General features: G+C 47.8%; 1 protein-coding gene across 17 annotated transcripts in view; it reads left to right on the top strand.

The window, feature by feature from the left end:
- Nucleotides 1-25,227, top strand: part of pleca (plectin a) — a 42,950-nt gene extending 17,723 nt beyond the window's left edge. For 7 of the 17 annotated variants that reach the window (XM_088365905.1, XM_088365908.1, XM_088365909.1 and 4 more), the window contains 34 exons: nt 2,786-2,847; nt 3,522-3,536; nt 3,884-3,973; nt 4,988-5,065; nt 5,144-5,236; nt 6,179-6,345; nt 7,033-7,148; nt 7,226-7,332; nt 7,398-7,517; nt 7,589-7,684; nt 7,973-8,100; nt 8,512-8,605; nt 8,796-8,950; nt 9,029-9,380; nt 9,456-9,533; nt 9,636-9,797; nt 9,923-10,027; nt 10,096-10,191; nt 10,270-10,395; nt 10,478-10,630; nt 10,783-10,937; nt 11,002-11,128; nt 11,196-11,379; nt 11,524-11,544; nt 11,961-12,118; nt 12,181-12,353; nt 12,409-12,547; nt 12,615-12,971; nt 13,076-13,159; nt 13,226-13,330; nt 13,403-13,501; nt 14,369-17,716; nt 17,789-24,530; nt 24,605-25,227. In XM_088365905.1, coding sequence (XP_088222031.1) covers nt 2,786-2,847; nt 3,522-3,536; nt 3,884-3,973; nt 4,988-5,065; nt 5,144-5,236; nt 6,179-6,345; nt 7,033-7,148; nt 7,226-7,332; nt 7,398-7,517; nt 7,589-7,684; nt 7,973-8,100; nt 8,512-8,605; nt 8,796-8,950; nt 9,029-9,380; nt 9,456-9,533; nt 9,636-9,797; nt 9,923-10,027; nt 10,096-10,191; nt 10,270-10,395; nt 10,478-10,630; nt 10,783-10,937; nt 11,002-11,128; nt 11,196-11,379; nt 11,524-11,544; nt 11,961-12,118; nt 12,181-12,353; nt 12,409-12,547; nt 12,615-12,971; nt 13,076-13,159; nt 13,226-13,330; nt 13,403-13,501; nt 14,369-17,716; nt 17,789-23,974 — 13,529 coding nt within the window. In that variant the 3' untranslated portion in view covers nt 23,975-24,530; nt 24,605-25,227. Of the gene's footprint in view, nt 1-2,142; nt 2,407-2,785; nt 2,848-3,521; nt 3,537-3,883; nt 3,974-4,987; nt 5,066-5,143; nt 5,237-6,178; nt 6,346-7,032; nt 7,149-7,225; nt 7,333-7,397; nt 7,518-7,588; nt 7,685-7,972; nt 8,101-8,511; nt 8,606-8,795; nt 8,951-9,028; nt 9,381-9,455; nt 9,534-9,635; nt 9,798-9,922; nt 10,028-10,095; nt 10,192-10,269; nt 10,396-10,477; nt 10,631-10,782; nt 10,938-11,001; nt 11,129-11,195; nt 11,380-11,523; nt 11,545-11,960; nt 12,119-12,180; nt 12,354-12,408; nt 12,548-12,614; nt 12,972-13,075; nt 13,160-13,225; nt 13,331-13,402; nt 13,502-14,368; nt 17,717-17,788; nt 24,531-24,604 lie in introns of those variants that run through there. The other 10 variants (XM_088365906.1, XM_088365910.1, XM_088365921.1 and 7 more) reach the window with 5 other exon arrangements.
- Nucleotides 25,228-27,554: the final 2,327 nt, after the last annotated feature.

Genomic DNA, 27,554 nt, shown 5'->3' with positions numbered 1-27,554 from the left:
TTTATTAGGGAGGAGGAGGAGGAGGAGGAGAGTTGACGCACGCATGCGCACTGTGCGTTGATTTGTTTTGCATCTGGTTGCAGCACTGAGTGGACTCGATTAGTCATGTTTTGTTACAATTAACAGAGGGATAATTTGGTATAGAAATTAAAACAGTAAATTCTAATCAAAGATGACTTTATGTGACCCTTGACACATTTTATGCTAATTCAAAAAATGTCTATTTTTTTTAGCATTAGGTTATGGAGATCATTTCATTTTTAGTTTTAAGTTTGTCCTATAAAAGCTTGCGAAATGCAGATTTGTTGATCCCTTGTCATTTATGGCTATTTATAGTTAGAAAAAAAAATCCACTTATTTCGAAATATTGCTAGACATATCACTTTATCTATTTATTATTAATATTGTGATATTCCTATTTTATATTTCCCTTTCTAGCCTGGTCCGATTCATTGTTTTCTACTCTGATGTCATTATGTTTAGAAACACGTGTACAACAAATATTTTTTTGCATCAGTAAACTGTTGCAACTGCTAAGTGGCGTACATCCGTGTCAACAGAATCATGTTTTCACTGTGTTGCCATGATTACCACCAAACCTCAACGCCCCTGCCCTTCCCCTTTTTTTCCTAAACTAACCTCAAGTGTTATTGCAGTCTATTGCCACTAGAGGGCGACAAAAACAACACATTAAAAAAAAAAAAGGTTTGTTGACTGAATGAGTTAATTTTTCACCTACGATGAGTAATGTTTACAAGAGTGCACATTCCACACTGTTGAACAGTAACAGAACTTCTGGTGCAGTAGTTGTATATCAGCTTGGCGCCGACCCATAATGCCGCAGGGGCCAGATGGTACCTGGCGCTGCTTTGCATTCTTGTTTCTGTGATGGACACGCATGCTTTCACTTGCACTTGTTTTTTCTGACATGGTTGGAGTGATATTGGCAAATGGTAGGGCCCCCCGAAGAAGGGGGCGGGAGAGGGGGTCTGGCGGCCGCGCCCTCGTCTAGAATGCACAAGCGTGGCAGTCTGCAACACCAAAAACATCCATGACAGCCGCAAAGACGCATTCTATTAATTTGATGTGAATTTGTAGACAGTTGAACAAAAGTCCTTAATGGATATTAGTTGTCATTTGCCTGTGTTGCAATTAGGGGGTCTTTGAAGTGAGTCTTTGAGGGTGATCTTTAAGGGGGATATTTTAAGAATGGTTGTTGACCTTTGGGTGACAGTTGGTGAGTTGTGTCTTAGACTTGGGTATTTGATGTCCTTTGGGGTTTTAAGGAAGGTCTTTGAGATGGTCTTTGAGGTTGGGCTTTGAGATGGATCGTAGCGGTTTGTCTTCAAAGTAGGTTTGTTAAGAGGGTCTTTGATGCGGGTATTCAACATGGGTCTTTGCTCTGGCTCATTAAGTGGCCTTTTTTTTCTGCTATCAGGTGTGTGTCGAAAGTGGGCTGGGGGTCGAGTGGAGGGGGTGGAAGCACCCCACCCTCGTCTTGCTTCTCTTGTCCCGACAAGTTTCCTCCCTGACAAAGCATCCCAAGAATCCTTTCTTTCCGAACGCTCTCTTGCGGGAATTTAAAAGACGTGAATTAGCCAATGTTTTTTTGTGAAATGCTTCCAATCGACAAGTCGCTAACACTTGAAGATGAAACTTAATGGCTGCCTTGTTTGGTTTGTTGGAGCGCCTTACAATTAAAGCTTGTATAAAAGACTGAACACCATCCAAGAAAAATTAGGGAAAAGCCTTTCAGAATTTCCAACTTCAATGCTGCTACCGGAACGCTTGAGTCCATTCTTGTTCTTTGACTCATGGTCGTCATGTGGTCTTTGCCGCCCGAGCGGTAGAGGATGGCCACCCAGCTCGAGTCACTTTTTCCACTGCAGACAAAGAGCCGGTTATCTTCTAACGACTTTAACATGTGATTGAATTTTTATTGTGATTTGGTGTCATGAGATGAAACCCAAAATTTTGACAGCACTCCACTTAGTCACAAATTTTCCTTGTCGCAGTTCACCTGTGCAACCAAAACCTCAAAGTCATCACTTGTCATGTCTTAGTAGACCCGAGGAGGAGGGGTTTTGTTGTCGAATTAGGGTGTGGTCGCACCTTTACCGTGCCAGTCCAGGAGAGAGAGATTCTTCTCTTCTCTTTCTGGAGTGACACGGTTGCCTGCAGGCACGCTTTGGTGTGCGCGTGTGGGGGAACAAAAAGCGTGGCGGCTCAGGCTTAGAGGAAGTCGGAGGAGCAGCAACAGGCAGTCGCTTTCATCGTAGTCAAAGGTTGTTTGGTAGCTCGCCATGGAGGTTGAATTGCGACAGTCCTCGTCGGACAGCAGCGATGGAGTTTTCATCGAGGACTCGCCTTACCAGGGTGTTCTCAAGTCTATGGGCAACAGAAAAGGTAGAGTCTTACTGCTTTTCTTATCGGGCTGGAGAAGCACAAGTGTGCTGCGTGTTGACGGTGGTGGTGGGCTTCCAACAGGCCACGCCCCCTGAGGTGTTGTGAACTCTGCTCTTGGAGGATGATTATCGTAAATGAATTATGAATTCAATAGCAATTGTTGTTGTGCAGCTCGTCTCTATTTTGCATTAAAACGTTTTACTGCTTCTCCGGTATGAAAAACAAATTTTGGGATCCACCTCGGAGATCTTGCGTCTTTGATGTCCTGATGCTGAGGAATGTGCACATGGTGCAACATGTTCCCGTGCGACGTGACATTGTTTTGCAATCTCCTCTGATTTGGTCTTATTCACTGACCTCATTGTTTGTCCCCTGCCAGACGAGCGAGACCGAGTTCAGAAGAAGACCTTCACCAAATGGGTCAACAAGCATCTAGTGAAGGTACGAAACGCCACTTGCTCATCTAAGATAGCAAATATCAAATCTGCGATGCCTTTCATCTGGTTTTCCGAAACAACGCGCGGCTTTGTCGTCTCGCCGCTACTTAATTTTCCGCTCCAACAATATCAATGAGTTGACTGTAAGTGAAAGTCTTGTGACACACAAGTCACAGGAAAAACAAGACTGCAATGACAAAGTCACATTTTTCTTCAGTAACAACAACGCACTTTGAAAATCACTTGACACTCTGCCGGCTGAGTTGTCATGGTTACAGAGATGCGGGTTGTTATGCTCAGGAAGCGAAAGTGGGCCAAGCGGGCTGCTGCCACCGTCGCCACGGGTTGCCATGTGGGTCCTGCGATAGCATCAGTCTGCCAGGGTGGCCAGGATGTGGTTTTGATTGGTGTTTTTATGACTCCGCGTCCATGGAAACGAGGCTATACGGGAGCTGACTCATCTTCATGATTTTTTTTTTTTTTAAGCATCCTTCATTGGGGTACCAACTTGACAGTTTTTTTTTTTTTGCTAAAGAAGGAAATGCAAAACCTGTGTTAATTTTTAGGTTCCAGTCACCCTCCCCCCCAAAAAAATCATTTATTCTTTCCCTAATCTTTTTTTTTTCTTTCTCATCACTCCATTTTCCACCACACGCCCTTTCTCCTTTATCCCGTCAGCACTGGAAGGCTGAGGTAGGTTCTTCGTGTTTGGCTCTGACGTAACTGCTAAGTGCTAAACGCATGGAGTGCAGTGCGGTGCTAGAAAAAAAAAAAAAAAAGTCTGCCAGTGTGCTGTCTTCCCGATTCCAGCTGTTCCTAATATTGTGACCCATGTTGCAGAAGCAAATGAACATTAGGACGCATCTAGACAAATAACATACGTGGACAATTTAGCGCAGATAAAGAACCTAACACGCATGATTGTTTGTTTTTAATGTGTGTCCAAACCCAGAACCCCTTGCCTGCGAGTCAGCTATACGACCCACTAATACACTGTGCTGCCCTCAATTTTGTAGCATTTTTTTTGTTTGTTTTTGTAGGCCCAGCGTCACGTCAGCGATCTATACGAGGACCTGCGCGATGGCCACAACCTCATCTCCCTGCTGGAGGTTCTCTCCGGAGAGACTCTGGTAAGTGACCTTTGACCTTTCAACCCGCCTTTACCTCCCTCCTCCCCCTCCCTCGCTTCTTGTGCTGTTTTCTCTAGTTGTTGTTGTACTGTTGTGTGGCATGTGTTGATTCTCCTCTTACACTAATTTTCATTCTTGGCCGCCGTCTTGACTCATTTTTTGGGGGGGGCTCTAACAACCTTACACCCCTCCTGCCCCCCCTCCCCTCCTCGTCGTCGTGATGCTCTTGCCGTGCTAGCCGAGGGAACGTGACCTCGTGAGGAACGTGCGCTTGGTGAGTGCTGCCTGGCTCTGGCAGGGCATGCGTTCCACCATGACCCCACTGCCACCAGCAAAGCCACGCCCCCTCCCAGAAAAAAAAATCCCCGCACTCCGACATCAACTGCATGTTTGGATGTTAATCGTCAGGTGCCACTTGCTGTGAAGTGGATGACAAAGTGTGAGACAAGTGGAGCTCACTTTTTGGCAGGGCGCTTCAGCTCTTGATAAGACAAATGCAACTCAGGATTTGATTTTATTATCATAATAAAAAATCTTCTTCTAATTTTATATACTAAAGAAATACCGTGGAATATTTTAAATCACTTTAATACAATGATATTAAAAGTAATTGTTGTTCTTTTGATTAATTACATTAATTAGTCAAATATTAATACAATTTTATTAAACATAATTGGTTTTCTTTTAATTAATTATATTAATTAATTAAATATTCTAGTGTAAGAATTTCAAATGTATTTATTTTTTAATTGAAAATTACATTTAATTAATTAATGATAAAATTGGAGCTGACTAAATTGAAAAGTTAAGTGGTTTTGTACTTTTGACTGCTGCATGATCATAAACGGACAGCGATCGCAACTTGTCAGCCGTTCGACGTCCCGCTTGGGTCACGCGTGCTCCCATGTGGATCTGACTTCGGGGTCACATGTGGCCCGGCACCTTCATCCAAGTCATCCACAATGCTTTCCTCACCGTTGGCCAACCATGCATGTCCTCTGGTTTCTCTTTCAGCCAAGGGAGAAGGGCCGCATGCGCTTCCACAAGCTCCAGAACGTCCAGATCGCGCTGGACTTTCTCAAGCGCAGACAGGTGGGTCGAAAACTCTCATCCCAGGAGCTCGCATGTCCTCGTTTATCTCACCGACGGGTCGCTTTGCAACCATCACAGGTCAAATTGGTCAACATCAGGAACGACGACATTGCCGACGGAAACCCCAAGCTGACCCTGGGCCTCATCTGGACCATCATCCTTCACTTCCAGGTACCCCTTGGACCCTCGTTAAACAGACTGCTGGTTTTCAAGAATTCAGAGAGGAAAGAGGAGGAGGAACCTTTTTTAGATTAAAAATCAGAATGAGCTGTTTCATGGGGCAGCATACTTTGGAAAGTTTGAGTCCAAAGGAGTGGGAGTTGCAGGAATTTTTTTGAAGCTGTAATGGTCATGTTGGGATGTGGGGTTTGATTTTAGTGACTCAGTGCTTCCCCGGGGGAGGGAAGCCTGGGGAAGGACGTGGGCGTGATCGCTTTCAACAGTGGTGGGAACGAATACCCTGGTTGGCATTTATTAGTCAACTTCCTTTTTTTTTTTTTTTCTTTTCAAGACCAAAAAGCACCAAAAAGAAGAAGAAGAAAAAAATCCTCCCGCAGAGGTTTTTAGCAGGAACTGGGTGGTGGTCCTTTTTTTCCATTCAGGCTCTGAGTCATTCTTCTCGGGTTTCCCCCGTGGTCTTCTGCTTGTCTATGAAAAAAAAGAGCCCGTCGGTAAATGTTGGTCATGAGTCATCGAAGCAGCGCCAATTAAACTGAAAATAGGCAAAGACCACAAAGAAGTAGTCAAAAAGCAGATATCCTGTGATTGTTAGGTCGCCATCGACCTTGCCAAGCAAAACAAACACGTAAAAATATCACGCAGGACTTTTCCATTTTTCTCTTTATGTGTGATTCAAAAAGAATTTTCCCTTGAGGGCATCGGAAAAGACGATGCCAACATTCCTCTGCCCTCGTTGACGTTAATTAGAGTTTATTTAGTCCAATCTGGATTTGTGACTCATTTGTTGCAAATTTGGTGAGTCTGGAAACGGAGAGTTTAATTTCGGTTCGACTGACTCATCCAACGCTGGTCGGAAGAAAATTAGCAGGAATGGTGACTTTCAAGTCACTTTATTAGGTACACCTGCAATCCCCAACTTTTTTTTTGGCGCAGATCTCGGACATCCAAGTAAATGGCCAGTCGGACGATATGACGGCCAAGGAGCGTCTGTTGCTGTGGTCCCAGCGGATGGTGGAGGGCTACCCGGGTCTCCGCTGCGACAACTTCACCAGCAACTGGCGCGACGGCAAACTCTTCAACGCCATCATTCACAAACACAGGTGAGACGATGCCGGTTTAATAGAATCCAATCCATGTTTAACATCCAACTACTGAGCGCGTTTGGGCGGGGTCTGGACTTGGCACGGTTCTGGTTGGTGTTGCATCACGCGGATTTGCGAGCACCACCTCCAGTTCGCCCCAATTCGTCCGCCTTCGAAACAAGGTTGCAGTTTCGACGAGGATCTGTCGCCTTTCACCGCTGTCATGTTGAAGCTGAAGAGGAGGTTCAGGTCCAGAAGGCGACCGAAGAGCAAGGAGCCACAAGAGGGCGCCACCCCAGAGAGCCAAGACCGTGAAAAGCGTCCTGAGACGGATGAGATTCACATGAGCAGGGACAGGCTGTCCTACAGACGTGCCTGCTACCTGGAGCAGGACTGGACCCTGCACATGTACACGAAGAATCTTTTTCCCGAGCTGAGCTTGTGGCTGCATGCTAGTTGTCGTCGCCGCTTATCGCTTCCGATTTGGGGAATGTGAAGCTTGTGTGGTATTAGCGCTCGTGTCCTGGCTCGTACTTTGATGGCCTGCAGCTACAGCGTGACAGCTTCAACTTTTTACAGCACCAAAAAAATATATACTTTAAGGACCACCAGAATGAGCAACATTAAAATGCAGTCGCTACTTAGGCTAACTGTTCATTTAAAAAAAGAAGGTAGAGGTTTGACGCCCGCTCGCTGTCCCGACAGGCCCAACCTGATCGACATGGGGAAAGTTGGGCGGCAGAACAACCAGCAGAACCTGGAGCAGGCCTTCAACGTGGCTGAGCGCGAGCTGGGCGTCACCAGACTGCTGGACCCCGAGGGTGAGCCATGCTGTCCCGTCGTCGGCCAATCCCAAACAAAACGAGAGCGGCAACTGTAATGTCCCGTTTGCCGGCAGATGTGGACGTGCCGCATCCCGACGAGAAATCCATCATCACATACGTGTCGTCGCTGTACGATGCCATGCCCAGGGTGCCCGACGTGCAGGACGGCGTCAAGGCTAACGTGAGTACAGGAAAATTTCCGACATGAGCTCAGGGCTCTACCACGTCTCACCTGAAACGTTGTAGGAACTGGAACTACGCTGGCAGGAGTACAACGAGCTGGTCACCATGCTGCTGCAGTGGATGCGACACCACATCCTGGTCTTTGAGGAGCGCAAGTTCCCCACCAGCTACGAGGAGATTGAGGTCAGGGAACCCCATGACCCTGAAAGCTCATTTGGAGAACTTAGACAACTGAAGATGTTTGCATCCCGCAGGTTCTCTGGCGTCAGTTTCTCAAGTTCAAGGAGACTGAGCTCCCCGCCAAGGAGTCCGACAAGAATCGCTCCAAACACATCTTCAAGTCCCTTGAGGTGAGTCTTTGCACAAGCTTTTAGAGGTAACGGACCAGTCACATGTAGCACTTGTTAGCTTAATGCTAATGCACAGTGTTAAACATATAGACAGGCTAACAAAATTAGCAAGGATGTTGCGGTGCTTTTAACCTTTTAAGCAACTGAGACTCAAACACAAGACAGACAAATAGTCATATATTCTTTATCCTCTGCACAAAATGGATACATTTCCTGCATCTTAATGAGCAGATAAATGGCAATTTGAGTTTGAATTTTTTCCACCCCTTTGCCCTGTTTGTGTTTCAGGGCGCAGTGCAGGCGGGCCACGTCAAGGTGCCGCCGGGCTACCACCCACTGGACGTGGAGAAGGAATGGGGTCGCCTGCACGTGGCCATCCTGGAGCGGGAGCGTCTGCTGAGGACCGAGTTTGAGAGGCGAGTCTCCCACTAACCTCAACAAAAGCTTAAAGCGATACTTAAAAAAAAAAAAAATCATGAGCCGCGTGGCACAGTGTGACCACCGGGATGACTCAGTTCCACTTTGGCAAGAACTAGGAGAGGAACCACATGATTGCTGCAGGCATAGCAAGCGTCCACCAAACACGCGATCATAATGACAGTTGCACATAGAATCACATGCTGAGCAGGCAGTCAGCTCCCTCGCTTTACTTTCGTTCACGTTCAAACATATCGTCTGGGCTTTCACTCCATCCACCATGGCCTTCATGCATCAGGGATACGATTACAAGTTTTTAGGCCGGCGCAGGACCGAGTGAGCGCTCTCTCTCTCTTCTAGGTTGTTTTGGTGTGACCTGTGAACTTTAACCCCCTTCTCTCGCTTGGCAGGCTGGAGCGTCTGCAAAGGATCGTCGGCAAGGTGCAGATGGAGTCGGGTGTGTGCGAGGAGCAGCTCAACCAGGTGGAGGCGCTCTTGCAAACGGTGAGTGAGAAAAAGGCAATACAAGAAAAGGGAAAATCTCTAAACTAAAGAAAAATCTGCATTAGAAAAAAAAAACAATTATCTAATCAATTCAGAAGTTACAAAATAATTATGTTAATTCAGTTTATTTTAGACATGTAAAGAAAACTGTACAGTGAAAAAGAGTGACGTGATGGTGGGACTGTCGCAGGACGTGCGGCTGTTGAATTCAGGCAAGCCCGCCCAGCACACGGCCGAGGTGGAGGCGGATCTGGAAAAAGCCGAGGGCATGATTCGCTTCCTCTTCAACGACGTGCAGACGCTTAAAGACGGGCGTCACCTTCAGGCTGAACAGATGTATCGCAGGTATTAAAAAAAAAAAAAGAAAAAGTCTATTTGTCAGCAGTCATTTTATATCTAATTTAAATGAATCTTTTTTTGCAGGGTTTACCGCTTGCACGAGCGCCTAGTGAACCTGCGCAGCGAGTACAACCTGCGCCTCAAGTCAGGCGTGACCTTGTCGCAGGTGGCGCCGGTGCAGGTGCCCATGACGCAGGTGCACACCTCGCAGGTCCTCCAGCAGGCTCCCGTCAGGCTCCGCCCCGAGCTGGACGAGGTGACGCTGCGCTACGTCCAAGACTTGCTAGGCTGGGTGGAGGAGAACCAGCGGCGCGTGGACCAAGGCGAGTGGGGCGCTGACCTGCCCGCCGTCGAGTCTCACCTCGGTAGCCACCGCGGCCTGCATCTCTCCGTGGAAGAGTTCCGCGCCAAGGTGGAGCGGGCCAAGGCCGATGAGGTTAGCGAGCTCCTTCCAGCACTTCCTTTATGCTAGCATGTCCGTTGGCGTTCAACTTTGAACTCTCGGCTGCAGAGTCAGGTTTCACCTGTGAGCAAGTCGGCCTACAGAGACTACCTGAGCCAACTGGACCAGCAGTACGGGAAGCTCCTGGTGAGTCGGGGGTCACACCTTACACACACACACAATGTTCTGCTTTCAAATCTAACATTGTTTTGGCTCATGTTATCTTTTTGTTTACACTTCTGTGTTCAGAACTCGTCCAAGTCTCGCCTGCGCCACCTGGAGCAGCTGCACAACTTTGTCACGGCCGCCACCAAAGAGTTGATGTGGCTCAACGAGAAGGAGGAGGAGGAGGTCAACTATGACTGGAGCGAGCGCAACACCAACATGGCGGCCAAGAAGGACAACTACTCGGTAATAAGGACAACAATTACAAACAAATAATCACGTGACCAATAGTTTTTTTTATTTCAAAAACTAAGCATTTAACCAGGGGTGTGTAGACTTTTTATATCCACTGCCTTTGCAATCATTTGCAGGGTCTGATGCGAGAGCTGGAGCTGCGGGAGAAGAAAATGGGCACCGTGCAGGTGACGGGAGACAAGCTGCTGAAAGACGGACACCCCGGCAGGAAGACCATCGAGGTAAGGACACCTCAGCCCCCGAAACGCCAACACGGTGATGTTCACACGCTGTGGTCGTCCCTCCGCAGGCCTTCACCGCCGCCCTGCAGACTCAGTGGAGCTGGATCCTCCAGTTGTGCTGCTGCATTGAAAGCCACCTGAAGGAGAACACCGCCTACTTCCAGGTGGGACATCCATCCACTTGCTCAATTGTACATTTATATTATGATCATCTGCATTCAAGTCTTAAATGATCTTTGTAGTTCTTCACCGATGTGAAAGAGGCTGAGGACAAGCTGAAGAAGATGCAGGACACCATGAAGAGGAAGTACACATGCGACCGCTCAGTCACCGTCACCAGGCTGGAGGACCTTCTGCAGGACGCTGCCGTGCGTGAATAGTTTGAAGAACTCCCTCCCTTTCAAAATGCAAGTATCTTGGCTTCTTACGGCGTTGCCGATCGGTCTCCAGGATGAGAAAGAGCAGCTGGCAGACTTCCAAACTCACCTGGAAGGTCTGAAGCGTCGAGCCAAGAATGTGGTGCAGCTGAAACCACGCAACCCCGCCACCGCCATCAAGAGCAAGCTGCCCATCCAGGCGGTTTGTGACTTCAAGCAAATGGAGGTAAGCAACGTCTTGGGACCTTTTGGGGCCACACTATGGCCGAATGGGTTCCAGAATGTCCCAAGAGGTCCAATGAGTTGACCTGAGTGCATGTCCCAACCTGCAATGGCGCCTGTGAAACAGCAGAGAGCGCTAATGTTATGTGTTTGCAGATCACGGTCCACCGTGGAGACGAGTGCGCCCTCCTCAACAACTCACAGCCGTACAAGTGGCGAGTGCTCAACCGCCAAGGCAGCGAAGCAACGGTGCCGTCCATCTGCTTCCTGGTGCCGCCCACCAACAAGGACGCCATCAACAGTGTCGCCGGGTGAGTCGCCAAGGCGGCTTTTCAAACCCGATGAGCACTGACCTATAGCGTCTATTGTTCTCAGATTGGATGGGAACCTGCAGAAGCTACAGACAATGTGGCAGGGCTTGTTTGTGGACCTGAGGACTCTGCTGTCTTGGCAGTACCTCACGCGAGACATCCATATCATCAAGACCTGGAACATCTCCATGGTAACGGCAACTTAAATTTGCTTCCACCAAGAATATTGATTAGTACTCATCACCACCTTTTTGCCAGTTCAAGACGCTGACGGTGGAGGAGTACCGGCTGGCCCTGAGAAACCTGGAGCTGCACTACCAGGACTTCCTGAGAGACAGCCAGGACTCGCAGGCCTTCGGGGCCGAGGACCGCATGCAGGTGGAGTCCAGCTACAATAAAGCTAACCAGCACTACAACACGCTGGTCACCACCGCCGAACAAGGTGAGCGCATCTTCGTATTTGCTCCACGTTTGGCTGGTTTTTGTTTGCAAATTCATTTTTTTATTATTATTGAAGACCATAAAGGCATCAATCTATGACTATTTATGATTGATGATTAAGTCGACTGTTGGCTTCAAATTACAGGCTACGTGCCACCCAAGACAGGTAAGGTGCTTGACTACATCCAAGTGTCACCCAGTGGGTGTCCTCGTCAGTGTGTGTTCTTGTCTGGGCCGGTGTGTGTCAGTGTGTACAAGTAATGTGTGTGTGTTGTATCTTGTGATTGCCATTGTACCCTCTTGTGCTTCCAAGTTCATGCATTCCTCTCCAATCATCATCATTATCTTCACTGATTTTTCTTTTAACCGCACTCGTCATGGCTTTGAATGTCAAAGAACCTCCAGACGGAGGAGCGTCTAATCACGCATGAAGTCAATTGACGACTGACGGATTGAATCTCTCACATGACTTAACGTGAACGAAGGGCATGTTTAATCCCGTTCAAATGATTTTTTCCTTCAACGTCAGGATGAATTTGATCGTCGGATGCTGAAGTGCTCGTTTTTTTTCCATCCCACCAGGAGAGCAGGACGAGTCAGTGTGCAGGATTTACCTGAACAAACTCAAGGACCTCCGCCTGAGGCTGGAGGGATGCGAGAACCGAACGGTGACGCGACTTCGCCAGCTCGCCGAGAAAGAACCGCTCAAAGCCTGCGCCCTGAAGACCACTGAGCAGATGGTGAGAATCTTAAATCGACTTCTTCTCTTGACCGCCTCAAGAATCCTCCATCCTGCTGGCAGAAAGTCCAAACCGAGCTGGAAGGCTTGAAGAAAGAACTGAACTCCATCACTGAGAAGACGGAGGAGGTTCTTGCTTCGTCTCAAGCGTCCGGCCCCTTGCTGCGCTCCGAACTGGACAGCACGCAAAAGAAGATGGACCACGTCTACAGCTTGTCGGCCATCTATCTGGAGAAGTAAGCCCCCCGCTCCCAAAAAGCGTCGTCCCGGTACTGACGTTCCTTTTCTCAGGCTGAAGGCCATCGACGTGGTGATCAGGAACACCAACGATGCCGAGGAGACGCTGAAAAGCTACGAGACTCGACTGCTGGCCGTCCACAAAGTCCCGACTGAGGAGAAGGAGGCGGAGAAGCAGCAGAGCCAGATCAAGGTAGTCCCCGAATATCTGCTTGGCGGTTTATCTTTTAGCTTTAATTCTGACGACTCTTGTCCACCAGAAAATGCAAACGGAATCTGAAGCAGACCAGGCTGTGTTTGACCGTATGGCGGATGAGCTCAAGCGGGCGTCAAGCGTCCACGATAAAATGACGCGCGTCCATAGCGAGCGCGACGCCGAGCTGGAACGCTACCGCCAGCTAGTGGCCGGCCTGCAGGAGCGTTGGCAGTCTGTGCTGGCTCAGCTGGAGATCCGAAAACAGGAGCTGGAGCTGCTCCGGCGACGCATGAGCTCCTACCGCGACAGCTACGAGTGGCTCATGCGATGGTTGGCAGATGCTAGGCGTCGCCAGGAGCAAGTCCAGGCGCTGCCCGTCGGCGACGGAGCGGCGCTGAAGGAGCAACTCGCCGAGGAGAAGGTACTTCAAAAGTCAGCTCTCGACGGCCATCCATACCAAAAAGTGGACGTCTATCGTAACAGGACGCTTTTTGATACATCGAGTTTACTTTTTGACTCGTGCAGAAACTCCTGGACGAGATCGAGAAGAACAAGGACAAGATCGACAAGTGTCAGACAAATGCCAAAGACTACATTGACTCCGTCAAGGTGTGTGTGTGTGTGGACGCGGTTGGTGTGTGACGTCAGAATGAAACGACTCCTTTGTCCTGGTAGGATTACGAGCTTCAGCTCCTGACCTACAAAGCCCTGCAGGACCCCCCTGCCTCACCGCTGAAGAAGCCCAAAATGGAGTGTGCCTCCGATGACATCATCCAAGAGGCAGGTTTTCATTGTGTAATCAACAAAACGTGAAAGTTGCTCAACGCTGTCCCCGCTTTGCGTCTCTTGCAGTACGTGACGCTGCGAACCCGCTACAGCGAGCTCATGACGCTCGTCACCCAGTACATCAAGTTCATCACGGACGCACGGCGCCGACTAGAGGATGACGAGGTAATGACATGCTCTCATGTGACGTTGGGGAAATGCAATTGCTCCATTTACAAATATGGCATATCTGTTTTGCACGATGAAATCCAAAGAGCAGAATCTCCGACATCACATCCCAACTTTTTCATTCACTCTCAAGGCGTCACGCAGACTCCTCACGCTTGACTTTTCTACTCTCAAAAATGTCCTTTTCACTCACCGGCTTGTTTCTTTTTGCTTGACTTGCCTGCTCCGTTGCTTGTTTCCCACTTTGACTTTCTCCTAACATTTTAACTCCTTTTTTTTCAATCTTCATTTCTTTTTTGACCCGCCTGCCAGCGCTTTGTCACGATGAATGCTAATCATACCAGACCGCAGAGATCAAGCAGGTACTTGACATCTTTCGTTGCCAGAGGGGAAGGTTCAGGATTTGAATGCTCAAATGAGCCGACACGTGATTTTACCTCTGAGTGGTTATTAGCCCCCCATCTAATTTTGCCAATTAATTTGAATGCTGAACCTTCTTTGAGCTGTTAATCATGTCTTTCCAATCATTTGTCTTGTTTGACATGGAAACATCTTGTGTTGGATTTACATCCGTATTTTTATGTTTTTACTTAGTATCATTCCAGTACCTTTTTCCAAACTAGCTATTTAACTAGCGTGTTAGACGTTTCATATCGTTTTTATAATGTCAAATGAGCATGGACTAAATTAGCGAACAAACATCACACTTCATGAAAATCATCTGGTTTATGCCTCATTACATCCATGATTATTTTGTGGAGTGATTGTGTGTCCTGAAATTGTTTTTGTTTGACAAAAAATATTTTTTGCGTCACTGTTTTTAAATAGTTGTGTAACTCCACGCCTGATTGTTTCCAAATGCAGAAAACGTCTGAGAAGCTGAAAGAAGCCGAGCGGAAGAGGCTGGCCGAGATCCAAGCTGAGTTGGACAAACAGAAGCAGCTGGCTGAGGCTCACGCTCAGTCGGTGGCCAAAGCCGAGCGAGAGGCCGAGGCTCTCAAGCTGAAGATGAAAGAGGAGGCTGGAAAGCGACAAGACGTCGCCGTGGACGCTGAGAAGCAGAAGCAAAACATTCAGCAGGAGCTGCAACAGCTTAAGAGTCTGTCGGAGCAGGAGATCAAGACTAAGAACCTTCAGTTAGAAGAGGCTCTGATAAGCCGGACGAGAATTGAGGAGGAGATACGCATTATCCGACTCCAGCTGGAGACCACCATCAACCAGAAGAGCACGGCCGACGTGGAGCTTCAGCAGCTTCGCGACCGAGCCGCCGATGCCGAGAAGCTGCGTAAAGCTGCTCAGGAGGAGGCCGAGAGGCTTCGCAAGCAAGTAGCCGAAGAGACTCAGAAGAAGAAGAATGCAGAAGATGAGCTGAAGCGCAAAGCCGAGGCGGAGAAGGAGGCTTCCAAGCAGAAGCAGAAGGCCCTGGATGACCTGAACAAGTTCAAGATGCAAGCGGAGGAGGCGGAGCGGCGCATGAAGCAGGCAGAGGACGAGAAGCTCCGGCAGGTCAAGGTGGTGGAGGAGGTGGCGCAGAAGAGCGCCGCTGCCCAGTTGCAAAGCACCTCCAAAACCTTCAATGAGAGAGCCAGCAAACTTGAGGAGTCCCTCAAGAAAGAGCAAGGTACCGTGCTCCAATTGCAGGAGGAAGCCGAGAAGCTCCGCCAACAGCAAGAGGAGGCCAGTAAAGCTCGGGAAAAGGCGGAAAAGGAGCTGGAGATGTGGAGGCAAAAGGCCAACGAGGCTCTACGCTTAAGGTTGCAAGCCGAGGAGGAGGCCCAGAGGAAGAGCCAGGCGCAGGAGGAAGCAGAGAGGCAGAAAGTGGAGGCCGAACGTGACGCCAAGAAAAAAGCAAAAGCCGAGGAGGCCGCTCTGAAACAGAAGGAGAACGCCGAGAAAGAACTGGACAAGCAAAGGACTTTCGCCGAGCAGATCGCCCAGCAGAAACTGTCAGCCGAGCAAGAATGCATTCGGCTGAAGGTTGACTTTGAACACGCAGAGCAACAGAGGAACCTCCTGGACAGTGAGCTCCAACGTCTGAAGAATGAAGTGAACGCCGCCGAAAACCAGAGAAAGAAACTAGAGGAGGAGCTCGCCAAGGTCCGAAGCGAAATGGATGCTCTTCTCCAGATGAAGATGAAAGCAGAGAAGGAGACGCTGTCCACCACGGAAAAGACCAAGCAACGTCTTGAGTCGGAAGTCCTGAAAATGAAACAACTAGCGGACGAAGCCACCAGGCTGAGATCTGTCGCCGAGGAGGCCAAGAAGCAGAGGCAGCTCGCCGAGGAGGAGGCGGCCAAACAACGGGCCGAAGCCGAGAAGATCCTCAAGGAGAAACTCGCCGCCATCAACGAGGCGACCCGTCTCAAGACGGAAGCCGAGATTGCCCTGAAAGCCAAAGAGGCTGAGAATGAAAGGCTGAAGAGACAAGCTGAGGATGAAGCCTACCAGAGGAAGCTTCTGGAGGATCAAGCAACTCAGCACAAACAAGATATTACCGAGAAGATGCAACATCTGCAGAGCTCCTCAAACACTGAATTAGAGCGACAGAAGACCATCATTGAGGAAACGCTCAGGCAGAGAAAAGTGGTGGAGGAGGAGATCCACATCATCAGGATCAACTTTGAGAAGGCCTCAAAAGAGAAATCAGATTTAGAGAACGAATTAAAGAAGCTGAAAGCAATTGCAGACGACACGCAGAAGAGCAAACTAAAAGCCGAGAAGGAAGCCGAAACGCTGAAACGTCTCGCCGCCGATGAGGAGAAGAAGCGGAAGGAAGCCGAGGAGAAGGTTAAGAGGATCACAGCAGCCGAGGAAGAGGCGGCGCGGCAATGCAAAGCTGCCCAGGAGGAGGTAGAACGTCTGAAGAAGAAAGCGGAGGAAGCCAACAAGCACCGAGAAAAAGCAGAGAAGGACGCCAAGCAGCAGGTGATCCTGGCCAAGGAAGCCGCGCAGAAATGCAGCGCCGCCGAGCAAAAAGCTCAAGATGTCCTCAGCAAAAACAAAGAGGGCGACCTCGCTCAGGAGAAGCTCAAGGAAGAGTTTGAGAATGCCCAAAAACTTGCCCGAGAAGCTGAGAAAGCTAAAGAGAAAGCAGAGAAAGAGGCGGCGCTGCTCCGCCAGAAAGCCGAGGAGGCCGAGAAGAAGAAAAAAGCCGCCGAGGACGAAGCCGCCAAGCAGGCCAAAGCTCAGAAGGATGCCGAGAAACTGAGGAAAGAAGCCGAAAAGGAGGCCACCAAGCGAGCGGAAGCCGAGGCGGCCGCTCTCAAACAGAAGCAGCAAGCCGACGCCGAAATGAACAAGCACAAGAAGGAGGCGGAGCAAGCACTCAAGCAGAAGTCCCAGGTGGAGAAGGAACTGTCCACTATCAAACTGCAGCTGGATAAAACCGACAAACAGAAGACAGTTTTGGACGAGGAGCTCCAGCGGGTGAAGGGCGAGGTCAACGACGCCGTCAAACAGAAAGCGCAGGTAGAGGATGAACTTTCCAAAGTCCGGATTCAGATGGAGGAGCTTCTTAAGCTTAAGATTAAAATTGAGAGCGAAAACAAACGTCTGATGCAGAAGGACAAAGATAACACAAAGAAGCTGCTCGCCGATGAAGCCGAGAGGATGAAGCTCTTAGCCGAGGAAGCGGCTCGCCTCAGTGCCGAGGCCGAGGAAGCCTCCAAACTCAGAAAAACCGCAGAGTCGGACTTGGCCGAACAAAGGGCGCTCGCAGAGAAGATGCTCAAGGAGAAAATGCAAGCCATCCAAGAGGCTACAAAATTGAAAGCAGAGGCCGAGGATCTCCAAAAGCAGAAGGATAAGGCGCAGGAGGCGGCTAAGAAACTCCTGGAGGACAAGCAGCAGATCCAGCAGCGGCTTGACCAGGAGACTGAAGGCTTCCAGAAATCCCTGGAGGCCGAGAGAAAAAGGAAACAGGAAGTGTCAGCCGAGGCGGACAAGTTGAAGCAGAAGGTAAAAGAGCTCAGCGACGCTCAAGCCAAAGCCCAGGAGGAGGTCAAGAAGTTCAAGAAGCAGGCGGATGAGGCCAAAGCTCGTCTGGAGGACTCGCAACAGAAAGCCACCGAGACTGTGGTGCAAAAGCTGGAGACTCAGCGGCTGCAGAGCACCAAAGAGGCCGACGACCTCAAGAAAGCCATCGCCGACCTGGAGAAAGAGCGAGCGAAGCTGAAGAAAGAGGCAGAGGAGCTTCAGAAGAACTCCAAAGAGGTAAGGTTGAAAAAAAATACTCAATACTGAAGTCACTGTTTTGTTTGACTGGTTCTTTTGTTGTTTTTCTAGATGGCCATTGCCCAACAAGAGCAAATTGAGCAACAGAAGGCCATTCTCCAAAAGACCTTCCTCACCGAGAAAGAACTGCTATTAAAAAGAGAGAAGGAAGTAGAAGATGAGAAAAGGAAGCTGGAAAAACAGTTCAAGGATGAAGTGAGCAGGGCCAAGGCGCTTAAAGAGGAGCAGGAACGCCAACAAAAACTGATGGAAGATGAGAGGAAGAAGCTACAAGCCATTATGGATGAGGCCTTGAAGAAGCAGAAGGAAGCTGAGGCAGAGATGAAGAAGAAGCAGAAGGAAATGGAGGTCCTTGAAAAGAAAAGCAATGAACAAGAGAAGCTGTTGGGAGAGGAGAACAAAAAGCTAAGGGAGAAACTCAACAATCTTGAAGTAGCATCCAAAGAAATTGTATCGAAAAGAAATGAAATTGAGGTCCAGCCGGAGAAGGACGTCGGGGAACAGTTAGTCTCTGCCACAGTGTCGGTCACAACAAAGAAAGTATTCAACGGCTCTGAAGTTGATGGGAAGAAGATAGAGTCACCTTGGGCCTTTGATGGAATAAGAGATAAAGTTCCTGCTGAGAGGCTTCATGAGATTGGTGTCCTGACCAAAAAAGAACTGGACAAACTGAAGAAGGGTAAAGTCTCAGTGCAAGATCTCGCAAAGACAGACAAGCTCCACTCGTGCCTTCAGGGTCAGAGCTGCATTGGTGGCATCTTGACTCCCTCAAAGGAGAAAGTGAGCGTTTATCAGGCCATGAAGGACAACAAGATCACGCCCGAGACAGCCGCAATGTTGCTGGAAGCTCAAGCAGCTTCTGGCTATCTCGTCGATCCCGTTCAAAACAAACGCCTATCTGTAGACCAGGCTGTTAAGGAGCAGTTGATCGGCCCCGAACTTCACGATAAAATGCTGTCTGCTGAGAGAGCTGCCACGGGCTTCAAAGACCCTTACACGGGAGACAAGATCTCCCTATTTGAGGCCATGAAGAAAGGTCTGATTGAGAAGGAGCCAGCCACCAAGTTCTTGGACGTGCAGCTTGCCACCGGCGGCATCATCGACCCCATCAACAGCCATCGAGTCTCGCTGCAGACCGCCTACAAGCAGGGGCAGTTTGATGCCGACATGAACAAACAAATGCCGGACTACAAATTGTTTGTGGAACCAAGCACTCAGGAGACGATGACCTACAAGCAGCTATTGGATAAATGCACCAAGGATGAAGGTTCAGGGTTAATGATTCTACCCGTGACTGAAAAAGCATCCCAAAGCGAGAGAACCTACACGGACGCTGAGATGAAAGAAGTGTTGAGCAAGTCCAACGTGGACGTACCCTTTGGCAGGTTCAAAGGAAAGACGGTAACCATTTGGGAAGTGATCAACTCTGAGTATTTCACAGAAGAGCAACGACGAGAGTTGATCCGCCAATACAAGACAGGCAAGATCACGGTGGAGAAGATCATCAAAATTGTTATCACCGTTGTGGAGGACAAGGAGAAGAACAATGAGAACGTGTTGAATGGTCTCAGGACCTCTGTGCCAGCCAGTGAACTTCTGGAGTCCAAGGTTATAAGTAAAGACGTCTTCAACAATCTAAGCAACGGCAAAATCACCATCAAGGAGATCTCAGAGATGGAACCTGTGAAGAAAGCACTCCAAGGAACACCGAGCATTGCAGGACTGTTTAACGAACCCACCAAGGAGAAAATGCCTTTCTATCAAGCCATGAAGAAAGACCTGCTCTCACCCGAGACAGCCATTAATTATCTGGAGGCCCAAGCAGCTACTGGCTTCATCATTGATCCTGTCAAAAATGAACGGATGCCTGTGGACGAAGCCGTCAAGTCCGGCTTGGTGGGCCCAGAACTGCACGAGCGACTGCTATCTGCGGAAAGAGCAGTCAGTGGCTACAAAGATCCTTACTCCGGCAAGAAGGTGTCTCTGTTTGAAGCCATGAATAAAGGTCTCCTCAAAAGGGACAACGGCATCCGTTTGTTAGAGGCACAACTCTCCACCGGCGGAATTGTTGACCCAGTTAAAAGTTACCGCATCCCACACGAGGTTGCCTGCAAACGTGGCTATTTTGATGAGGAAACCAGCAAAACCTTGAGCAAGACCGCCGACGAGACCAAGGTCTTCCACGATCCCAACACGCAGGAGTCTGCCACCTATGCACAGTTGATGAAGAAATGCATCTCCGACAAGGAAACTGGACTTCCCTTACTCCCCCTCTCAAAGAAGGCTCCCAAGCCCAAAGAGGATCAACAAATTACAGAGGCCAAAACCAAAGAGGTGTTGAACCAGAGTACCGTGGAACTGGACTATGGACCTTTCAAAGGAAGAAAGGTCACAATCTGGGAAATCATCACCTCAGAGTACATCACAGAGGAGAAGAGAATCGAACTGATCCGCCAGTACCGAATGGGCCATGTGACAATCGAAAAGTTGATAACAGTTGTGATGACCATAATGGAGGAAAAAGAGTCTCAGGCAAAAGAAAAACTCAGTTTTGAAGGTCTGAGGGAACCAGTTCCTGCTAGCGCATTAATGGATGCTAACATAATTGACCAGGCTACGTTTGATCAGCTCCAACAAGGCACAAAGACTCCTCAGGAAGTGAGTCAAGATGATAAAGTCAAGAGGTATCTGCAAGGCACCGAGCGCATAGACGCCATTGCAATGGAAGGAACAAATGAAAAACTAAGCATATATCAAGCCATGAAAAGTAACATTCTTCAACCAAATACTGGCCTTGCGCTGCTTGAGGCTCAAGCTGCCACTGGTTTCATAACAGACCCAGTCAAGAACATGAAATATTCTGTAGATGATGCCGTCAAGGCCGGAACCGTTGGCCCGGAGCTTCATGAGAAACTTCTCGCTGCTGAAAAACCAGTGACGGGATACAAGGACCCATACACGGGCAATAAGATTTCTCTGTTCCAAGCTCTGAAGAAAGAACTGGTGCTGAGGGAGCATGCCATTCCTCTCCTGGAGGCTCAGCTGAGTACAGGAGGCATCATTGATCCTGTCTGCAGCCATCGCGTTCCTACTGACATCGCTGTTCAGCGTGGCTTCTTAAGTAAACAAATGGTTAAGTCTTTCAACGAACCATCCGGTGACGTCCAGTGCTTCACCAATCCCAACACTAATCAAAGTGTCACATACAAGCAACTTCTAGAGAAATGCATCAAAGATCCAAACTCTGGTTTGTGCTATCTGTCGCTGTCTAAAGCCGAAGTGGCTCCTACTGCTGAGAAGACCTACAAGTACACCGAGGAGAAAGCCCAGGCTGATTTAGCAAACACTCAAATTGAAATCCCGCATAAGAACTTTGAAGGCAAGACCATGACCATCTGGGAAATTATGAACTCAAACATGCTTCCTGAGGAGGAGAGACGCCGCCTCATGGAGCAGTATCGCTTGGGGACCATCACAAAGGACAGAATGCTCATCATTATAATTGAAATCATTGAGCAAAGGGAGGCTGAAAAGGCTGAGCAAGGCATGTCGTGCGACATTATCAGAAGGAGAATTACAATCGAGGAGCTTTACAGCGCTCGAATTATAGACCTGCAGACTTACAATCTCCTGAAGCAAGAAAAAATGACCATTAGTGAGATCATGGCAATGCCGTCGGTCAAGCAGTACCTTTTTGGAACTGGTTGCATTGCTGGCATCATGTCGGACACTCCTAGCAAGATCAGCATCTATCAAGCCATGAAAAATGGCAAGATTAAGCCTGAAGTTGCTCTGACGCTCCTCGAAGCCCAAGCAGCAACTGGATTTATCATCGATCCGGTAAAAGATGAACTTCTCACGGTGGATGAAGCAGTCCGTAAGGGGCTCGTAGGGCCCGAACTCCACGACAAACTTCTCTCTGCAGAAAGAGCCGTGACAGGCTACAAAGATCCATACACCGGAAAAGTCATTTCTCTCTTCCAGGCAATGAAGAAAGATCTGGTTCCTGAGGATTACGCTTTGAGGCTTCTGGAAGCCCAAAATGCCACAGGGGGGCTAATGGATCCTGAATACTACTTCCGTCTGCCCACAGATGTTGCCATGCAGCGCGGGTACATCAACAAAGAGACACTCGACAGAATATCTGAGCCCACCGCCGATGTGCAAGGTTACACCGAGCCCACCACAGACGAAAGCCTGTCCTATGCTCAGCTGCTGAAAAGATGTCGGCTGGACAAAGACAGTGGACTGAAGCTGTTGTCGCTAGCGGACAGGAAACTTCTCTTCAAGGGTCTTAGGAAGCAAATCACTGTGGATGAGCTGCTTCGATCTCAGATTATTGACCAAAAGACGTACAACGGACTCAGTCAGGGTACCATCAGCGTGGAGGAGGTCAGCAGGGAACTGAAAAAATACCTCGAAGGTGTCAGCTGCATTGCCGGTGTCTTTGTGGAGTCAACCAAAGACTGCTTGTCCATCTACCAAGCCATGAAGAAAAACATGATCAGACCAGGAACTGCCTTTGAGCTTCTCGAGGCCCAGGCTGCGACTGGGTACGTGATTGACCCCATCAAAAATCTGAAACTAAATGTTAACGAAGCAGTGAAGATGGGTGTTGTGGGTCCAGAGTTCAAAGACAAACTACTGTCGGCCGAGCGAGCAGTCACAGGTTACAGGGATCCCTATTCTGGCAAGGTCATTTCACTGTTCCAAGCCATGAAGAAAGACTTGATCTTGAAAGACCATGGCATCCGTTTGCTAGAGGCTCAGATTGCTACAGGTGGAATCATTGACCCACAGGAGAGCCATCGCTTGCCAGTGGAGATGGCATATGAACGTGGCCTCTTTGATGAAGAGATGAACCAAATCCTCACGGACCCATCCGACGACACTAAAGGCTTCTTTGACCCGAACACAGAGGAAAACCTCACTTACCTCCAGCTCATGGAACGATGCATGATGGATCCTCAAACAGGGCTTGCTCTCCTATTGCTGAAAGAAAAGAAGAAAGAAAGGAAGACTTCCTCCAAGTCATCAGTTCGCAAGCGCAGAGTTGTTATCGTCGATCCGGAGACTGGCAAGGAGATGTCCGTGTATGAGGCCTACCAAAAAGGGCTCATTGACCACCAGACCTATTTGGAGCTAGCAGAGCAGGAATGTGAATGGGAGGAAATTACCAGCACTTCATCTGATGGAGTTGTAAAATCCAAGATCATTGATAGGAGGTCTGGAAGACAGTACGATATCGACGATGCCATCGCAAACGGCCTGATTGAGAAATCGGCTCTGGACCAGTACCGCTCTGGAACTCTATCCATCACAGAATTCGCAGACATGCTATCTGGAAATTCCAGTGGAGTTAGATCACGGTCATCCTCCTTTGGATCCACCTCCTCTTACGCTTCAAGTCCGATGCCTTCCATCAAAACACCCGCTGTCCCATGGAATGACCCCACCGAGGAAAGCGGCCCCGTTGCTGGAATCCTGGACACGGAAACACTCGAGAAGGTGTCTGTCACTGAGGCCATCCACAGAAACCTTGTTGACAACATAACTGGTCAGAGGTTGCTGGAAGCTCAGGCCTGCACCGGAGGAATCATTGACCCAAACACTGGTGAAAAATTCTCGGTCACAGATGCAGTAAACCAAGGGCTCGTAGACAAGATCATGGTGGACCGAATTAGCCTCGCGCAGAAGGCTTGTAATGGATTCGAGGACCCTCGGACTAAGACCAAAATGTCAGCGGCTCAAGCCCTGAAGAAAGGCTGGTTGTACTATGAAGCCGGCCAGCGGTTCCTGGAAATCCAATATCTGACTGGTGGTTTAATTGAACCAGACATCACCAGCAGAGTCTCACTGGACGATGCCTTGAAAAAGGGCACCTTGGATGCTCGTACCGCACAGAAACTCCGTGATGTCAACACGCATTCAAAGTACCTCACATGCCCCAAAACCAAACTTAAAATCTCCTACAAGGATGCATTGGACAGAAGCATGATTGAGGAGGGTACTGGTCTCAGGCTTCTGGAAGCGTCCTCCCAGTCTAGTAAAGGCCTCTACAGTCCGTACAGCAGCATCAGCGGCTCGGGCTCGGCTACTGGCTCACGCTCGGGCTCCAGAACCGGTTCTAGATCAGGCTCCAGAAGAGGAAGCTTTGACGCAACTGGGTCCAGTTTCACCACCACCTTCTCCTCATCCTCCTCATACAGTTCACCAAGTTACAGCCGCAGATACTGAGGATGAATTATAAAGCCACCGAGATGCCTTCTGCTCTGCATGTGGTCGTTGCAAGTTTTTAGATGTTTAATTATTGTACAACTTAGATTTCTTTATATACGTTCATCTGTGTACATTTTATTATTTTGTTTAATCACTGTTATTGACAAGAAATTAGCTTTGAGTGCAACACTACAACCGAAAGAACATACTCTGATCGTCGTTAGTCGAGCCTTTTAAATAAGAGTCGAATTTTCTCATTTCTCCAATATTGAAAGTGAACGGCCACTTCGCAGAGCAGAATCGAGAATCTCGGCACGGCCGCTGACATGAAGAATGTCTCTCCTATCGCTAAGCTTCAAGATCTTTGTCCTCGATCGTGGTGCTGTACACCTACTAAACAGCTTGACCCCCATTTCCAACATCTAACCTAAAACCTGGACTTTGAACCCCATGGGAACCAGAAAGCAGCACATTCCCATGCACTGGAAGACCGTCAACACAGCAACCTGACTTTATAGACTCTTGACACCAAAGTAACCCAAGTAGTCGCTGCTTCTTCGGACCTTCTCGACTGGTACGTGATGACCCAATAGTTAGCAATGTCTTCCCAACTTGTCCTGATGTTTCATGTTCTCCTTTTTTTTTTAGACACCGCACCTCCAGAGATCTTCACCTGGACTGAACTTTCACTGTAGCCGGAATTTATGCAAAAGTTACTCTCGCGACTAACCCTGAGCTGTTAGAAAAACCCTTGAAGTGCCTGCAAAAAAAAAAAGCGCCAAGATGTTTGAGGCGGTTGTTGTGTATTATAAGACGGTTTTGACGCTTGCATGACTGAACGAACCGGATGCGATCAGGTATGTCTCACACATGAATGTTCATATTGACGTGACTGTATGTACTGTATACGCACCACTGCTGGAAGCCAATAACAGATTCTATTTAGTTCTTCAGCTTTTATTTACAACCATCCTCCATGTTTGTATTTTTTTTTTATGTTAAAGCTTCTTTGTAAAACAAAGCCTAATTATCTAGCCTATATCCTTTTATTTTCCTACACATTATATTTCTGAGTTGCATGATTTACTAACATATAAAAAACCCAATATGAATTGGGTTGTACCCTTTAAATCATTTGTTGTATTATGATGATGATGATGATGCACCAAAGGGGTTTGAAGGATATATATTTTGATGCGCGGTGTATTTATATTAAAAAAAACGCTGGTAAGGAATTGAGTTGCTATGTAAATAAATAAGGACAAGAAACACTTTGTGATTCTGTGACTGTTTCTCATCAGCTTGAAAAGGGTTAGAACAGGGGTGTCAAACTTATTTTTGTCATAGTCATGGTTTCCTTCAAAGGCCCGTTGAAATTGCCAACCCAAATAAATGTCTGGATGTCTCAAATTATATATAGTGTACGGTACTCAACAAACCAGTGAATGACTAGATGAATAACTAGTTTTCAAAATAGAGACTAAGAAAAACTGTTAACATATTTTAAAAATATGAATGGTAATAAAAATTGCTAGCGATAGTTATTTTTTGAAAGTAAAAACAATTAGTAATTTTAATATTGACATAAATTTGATGCACAATTTGTCTTCGCGGGCCACATAAAATGATGTGGCGGGCCGTATCTGGCCCCTGGGCCTTGAGTTTGACACATATGTTTTCCAGGACTGCCCCCCCCCCCCCTTGGAAAATTCCGCTCACGTTGACTCTTCTGTCATTCATCAAGTCATCAATTTAAAGTCCTTGCCAGATACAACACGCAACAAATCCGTGTCTCAGACATGTTTCACACACTTCACCCCTTTTCAGTGAGATGTCTTGAATTGTGCAGATAAGCAAACGACTCTGTCAAGTAGGCCTTCGTTCCCTAACCCTAAACTAGGCGTGCCTCTGTTTGCGCATTTATTCAAATCTTGTCCCGTGCAATCACAGGGTGATGGCATGTGCTTAAGGCTACTTCGCCCTTTTTCGGTGGAAGATGTGGGCGAGGGTTTTACACCTTCACGCTTAGATAATTGTAAGGTAAGCCTCTGCGGTTTGCCGCAGTTTTCTTGTGCAAACAGAAGCGCGATTAAGTTCAAGTAAAGGGGTTGGGCCTTAAAACACACAATCTTGGCAAGCTGTCTGACGCTATCTGAAGATTTGAGGCAAAACAGAAAGCTGATGTTACACAGAGTTATGAACTGGGTGTGGCGTTGACAGCGGCGGACAATGGCAACACCGCTGCTAACATTCCTAGCCAGGGAAGGTTGGGGTGGGATCCATTAGGGCAGGGGTCGGCAAACTCAAGAAGTCCACCTCGTATTGATGAAGTGAGGCCACATTTTGTTCTAGTCAGCCAACTGTGGATTTATACAATAATAATATCGGTTGCATGAAGTGTTGCATAATTTTCAAATATTTTTGGATTGGATCAAAAATGCTAATTGGTGACTCTTTGTGTTGGCACCGTTTTTTCCCCATGAAACTCTTTCGCAACTGCCTCATTTTATGCGGAAATCAATTAGTCAACACGCCCGCAATGTGTTGCCAAAAAAAGCCCTAGAGACAAAAAAAACAACTTTCGGTCTGTAGTCAATGTTAATATTGTAGATTTGCGGTAATCATTTAATGCTTTTATTATTATACTACAAATGTGTTGGGTGTGATTTTAGCATAGCCCGAGGTTTGTTTAGACCTGTTCATATTTAAGCCAGTGACCTTAAAAAAAAAAAAATGCCAGTGGCAACCACTCCCTTCTCCTTTGTACTAACATGACCTCATGCGCTAAATCCGATACGGCAGATTTCCATCCGAAATCTCAGTCGGTTGTTAGTCAAAAGCACAGCTGGATTGATTGACGTCATCTTGAAGGAAGCACTTTTGTCAACCAGCAACTTTCACGCCTGAGACTTCCACGGAACTGCCATTAATTACGACCTAAAATTATGAAAACTAACTAATTCCCAGCATTTTCTTTCCTCATTCACCCCAAATATTTCATGGAAATTATATATGGAATGGAATTTCGGAAAAACCTCCCATTCCATTTGTCACAGTCACCTCCCTTCTTCGTGGCTATTGCCACCTACAGGACTGGATTGGTACAAGAACGTTTTCCGACCTTTACATTCCTCTTATTAACTTGTATTGTTTAACCCACAGGTGTCAAACTCAAGGCCCGGGGGCCAGATACGGCCCGCCACATCATTTTATGTGGCCCGCGAAGACAAATTGTGCATCAAATTTGTGTGTCATTACTAGAATTGCAAATTGTCTTCACTTTTAATATCTTTTTTTTTTATATATATATATATTTGACCAGTTTTTACTCGTCTGATTTGAAAATGACTTATTTGTCAGTTTGTTTTGTAGCTTTTACTGTATATAATATGAGGTGCTCATACATTTATTGGGGTTGACAGTCATAATGGCCCCAAAGAAGCTATGACTACAATGCGGCCCGCGAGAAAAATGAGTTTGACACCCCTGGTTTAACCCAAGATCGGAGTGGTACTAAGAAACAATTGGCACCCATCTGAATGGATTGTGACACCTGCACGAACGTGATAGTTTGACTCAGTGATGATGCAATGGAATT

Source organism: Syngnathus floridae, chromosome 21 (assembly GCF_059516105.1).
Source record: "Syngnathus floridae isolate MCC-2025c chromosome 21, RoL_Sflo_1.0, whole genome shotgun sequence".
Taxonomy (NCBI): domain Eukaryota; kingdom Metazoa; phylum Chordata; class Actinopteri; order Syngnathiformes; family Syngnathidae; genus Syngnathus; species Syngnathus floridae.
This window is presented reverse-complemented; position numbering and strand designations above follow the sequence as displayed.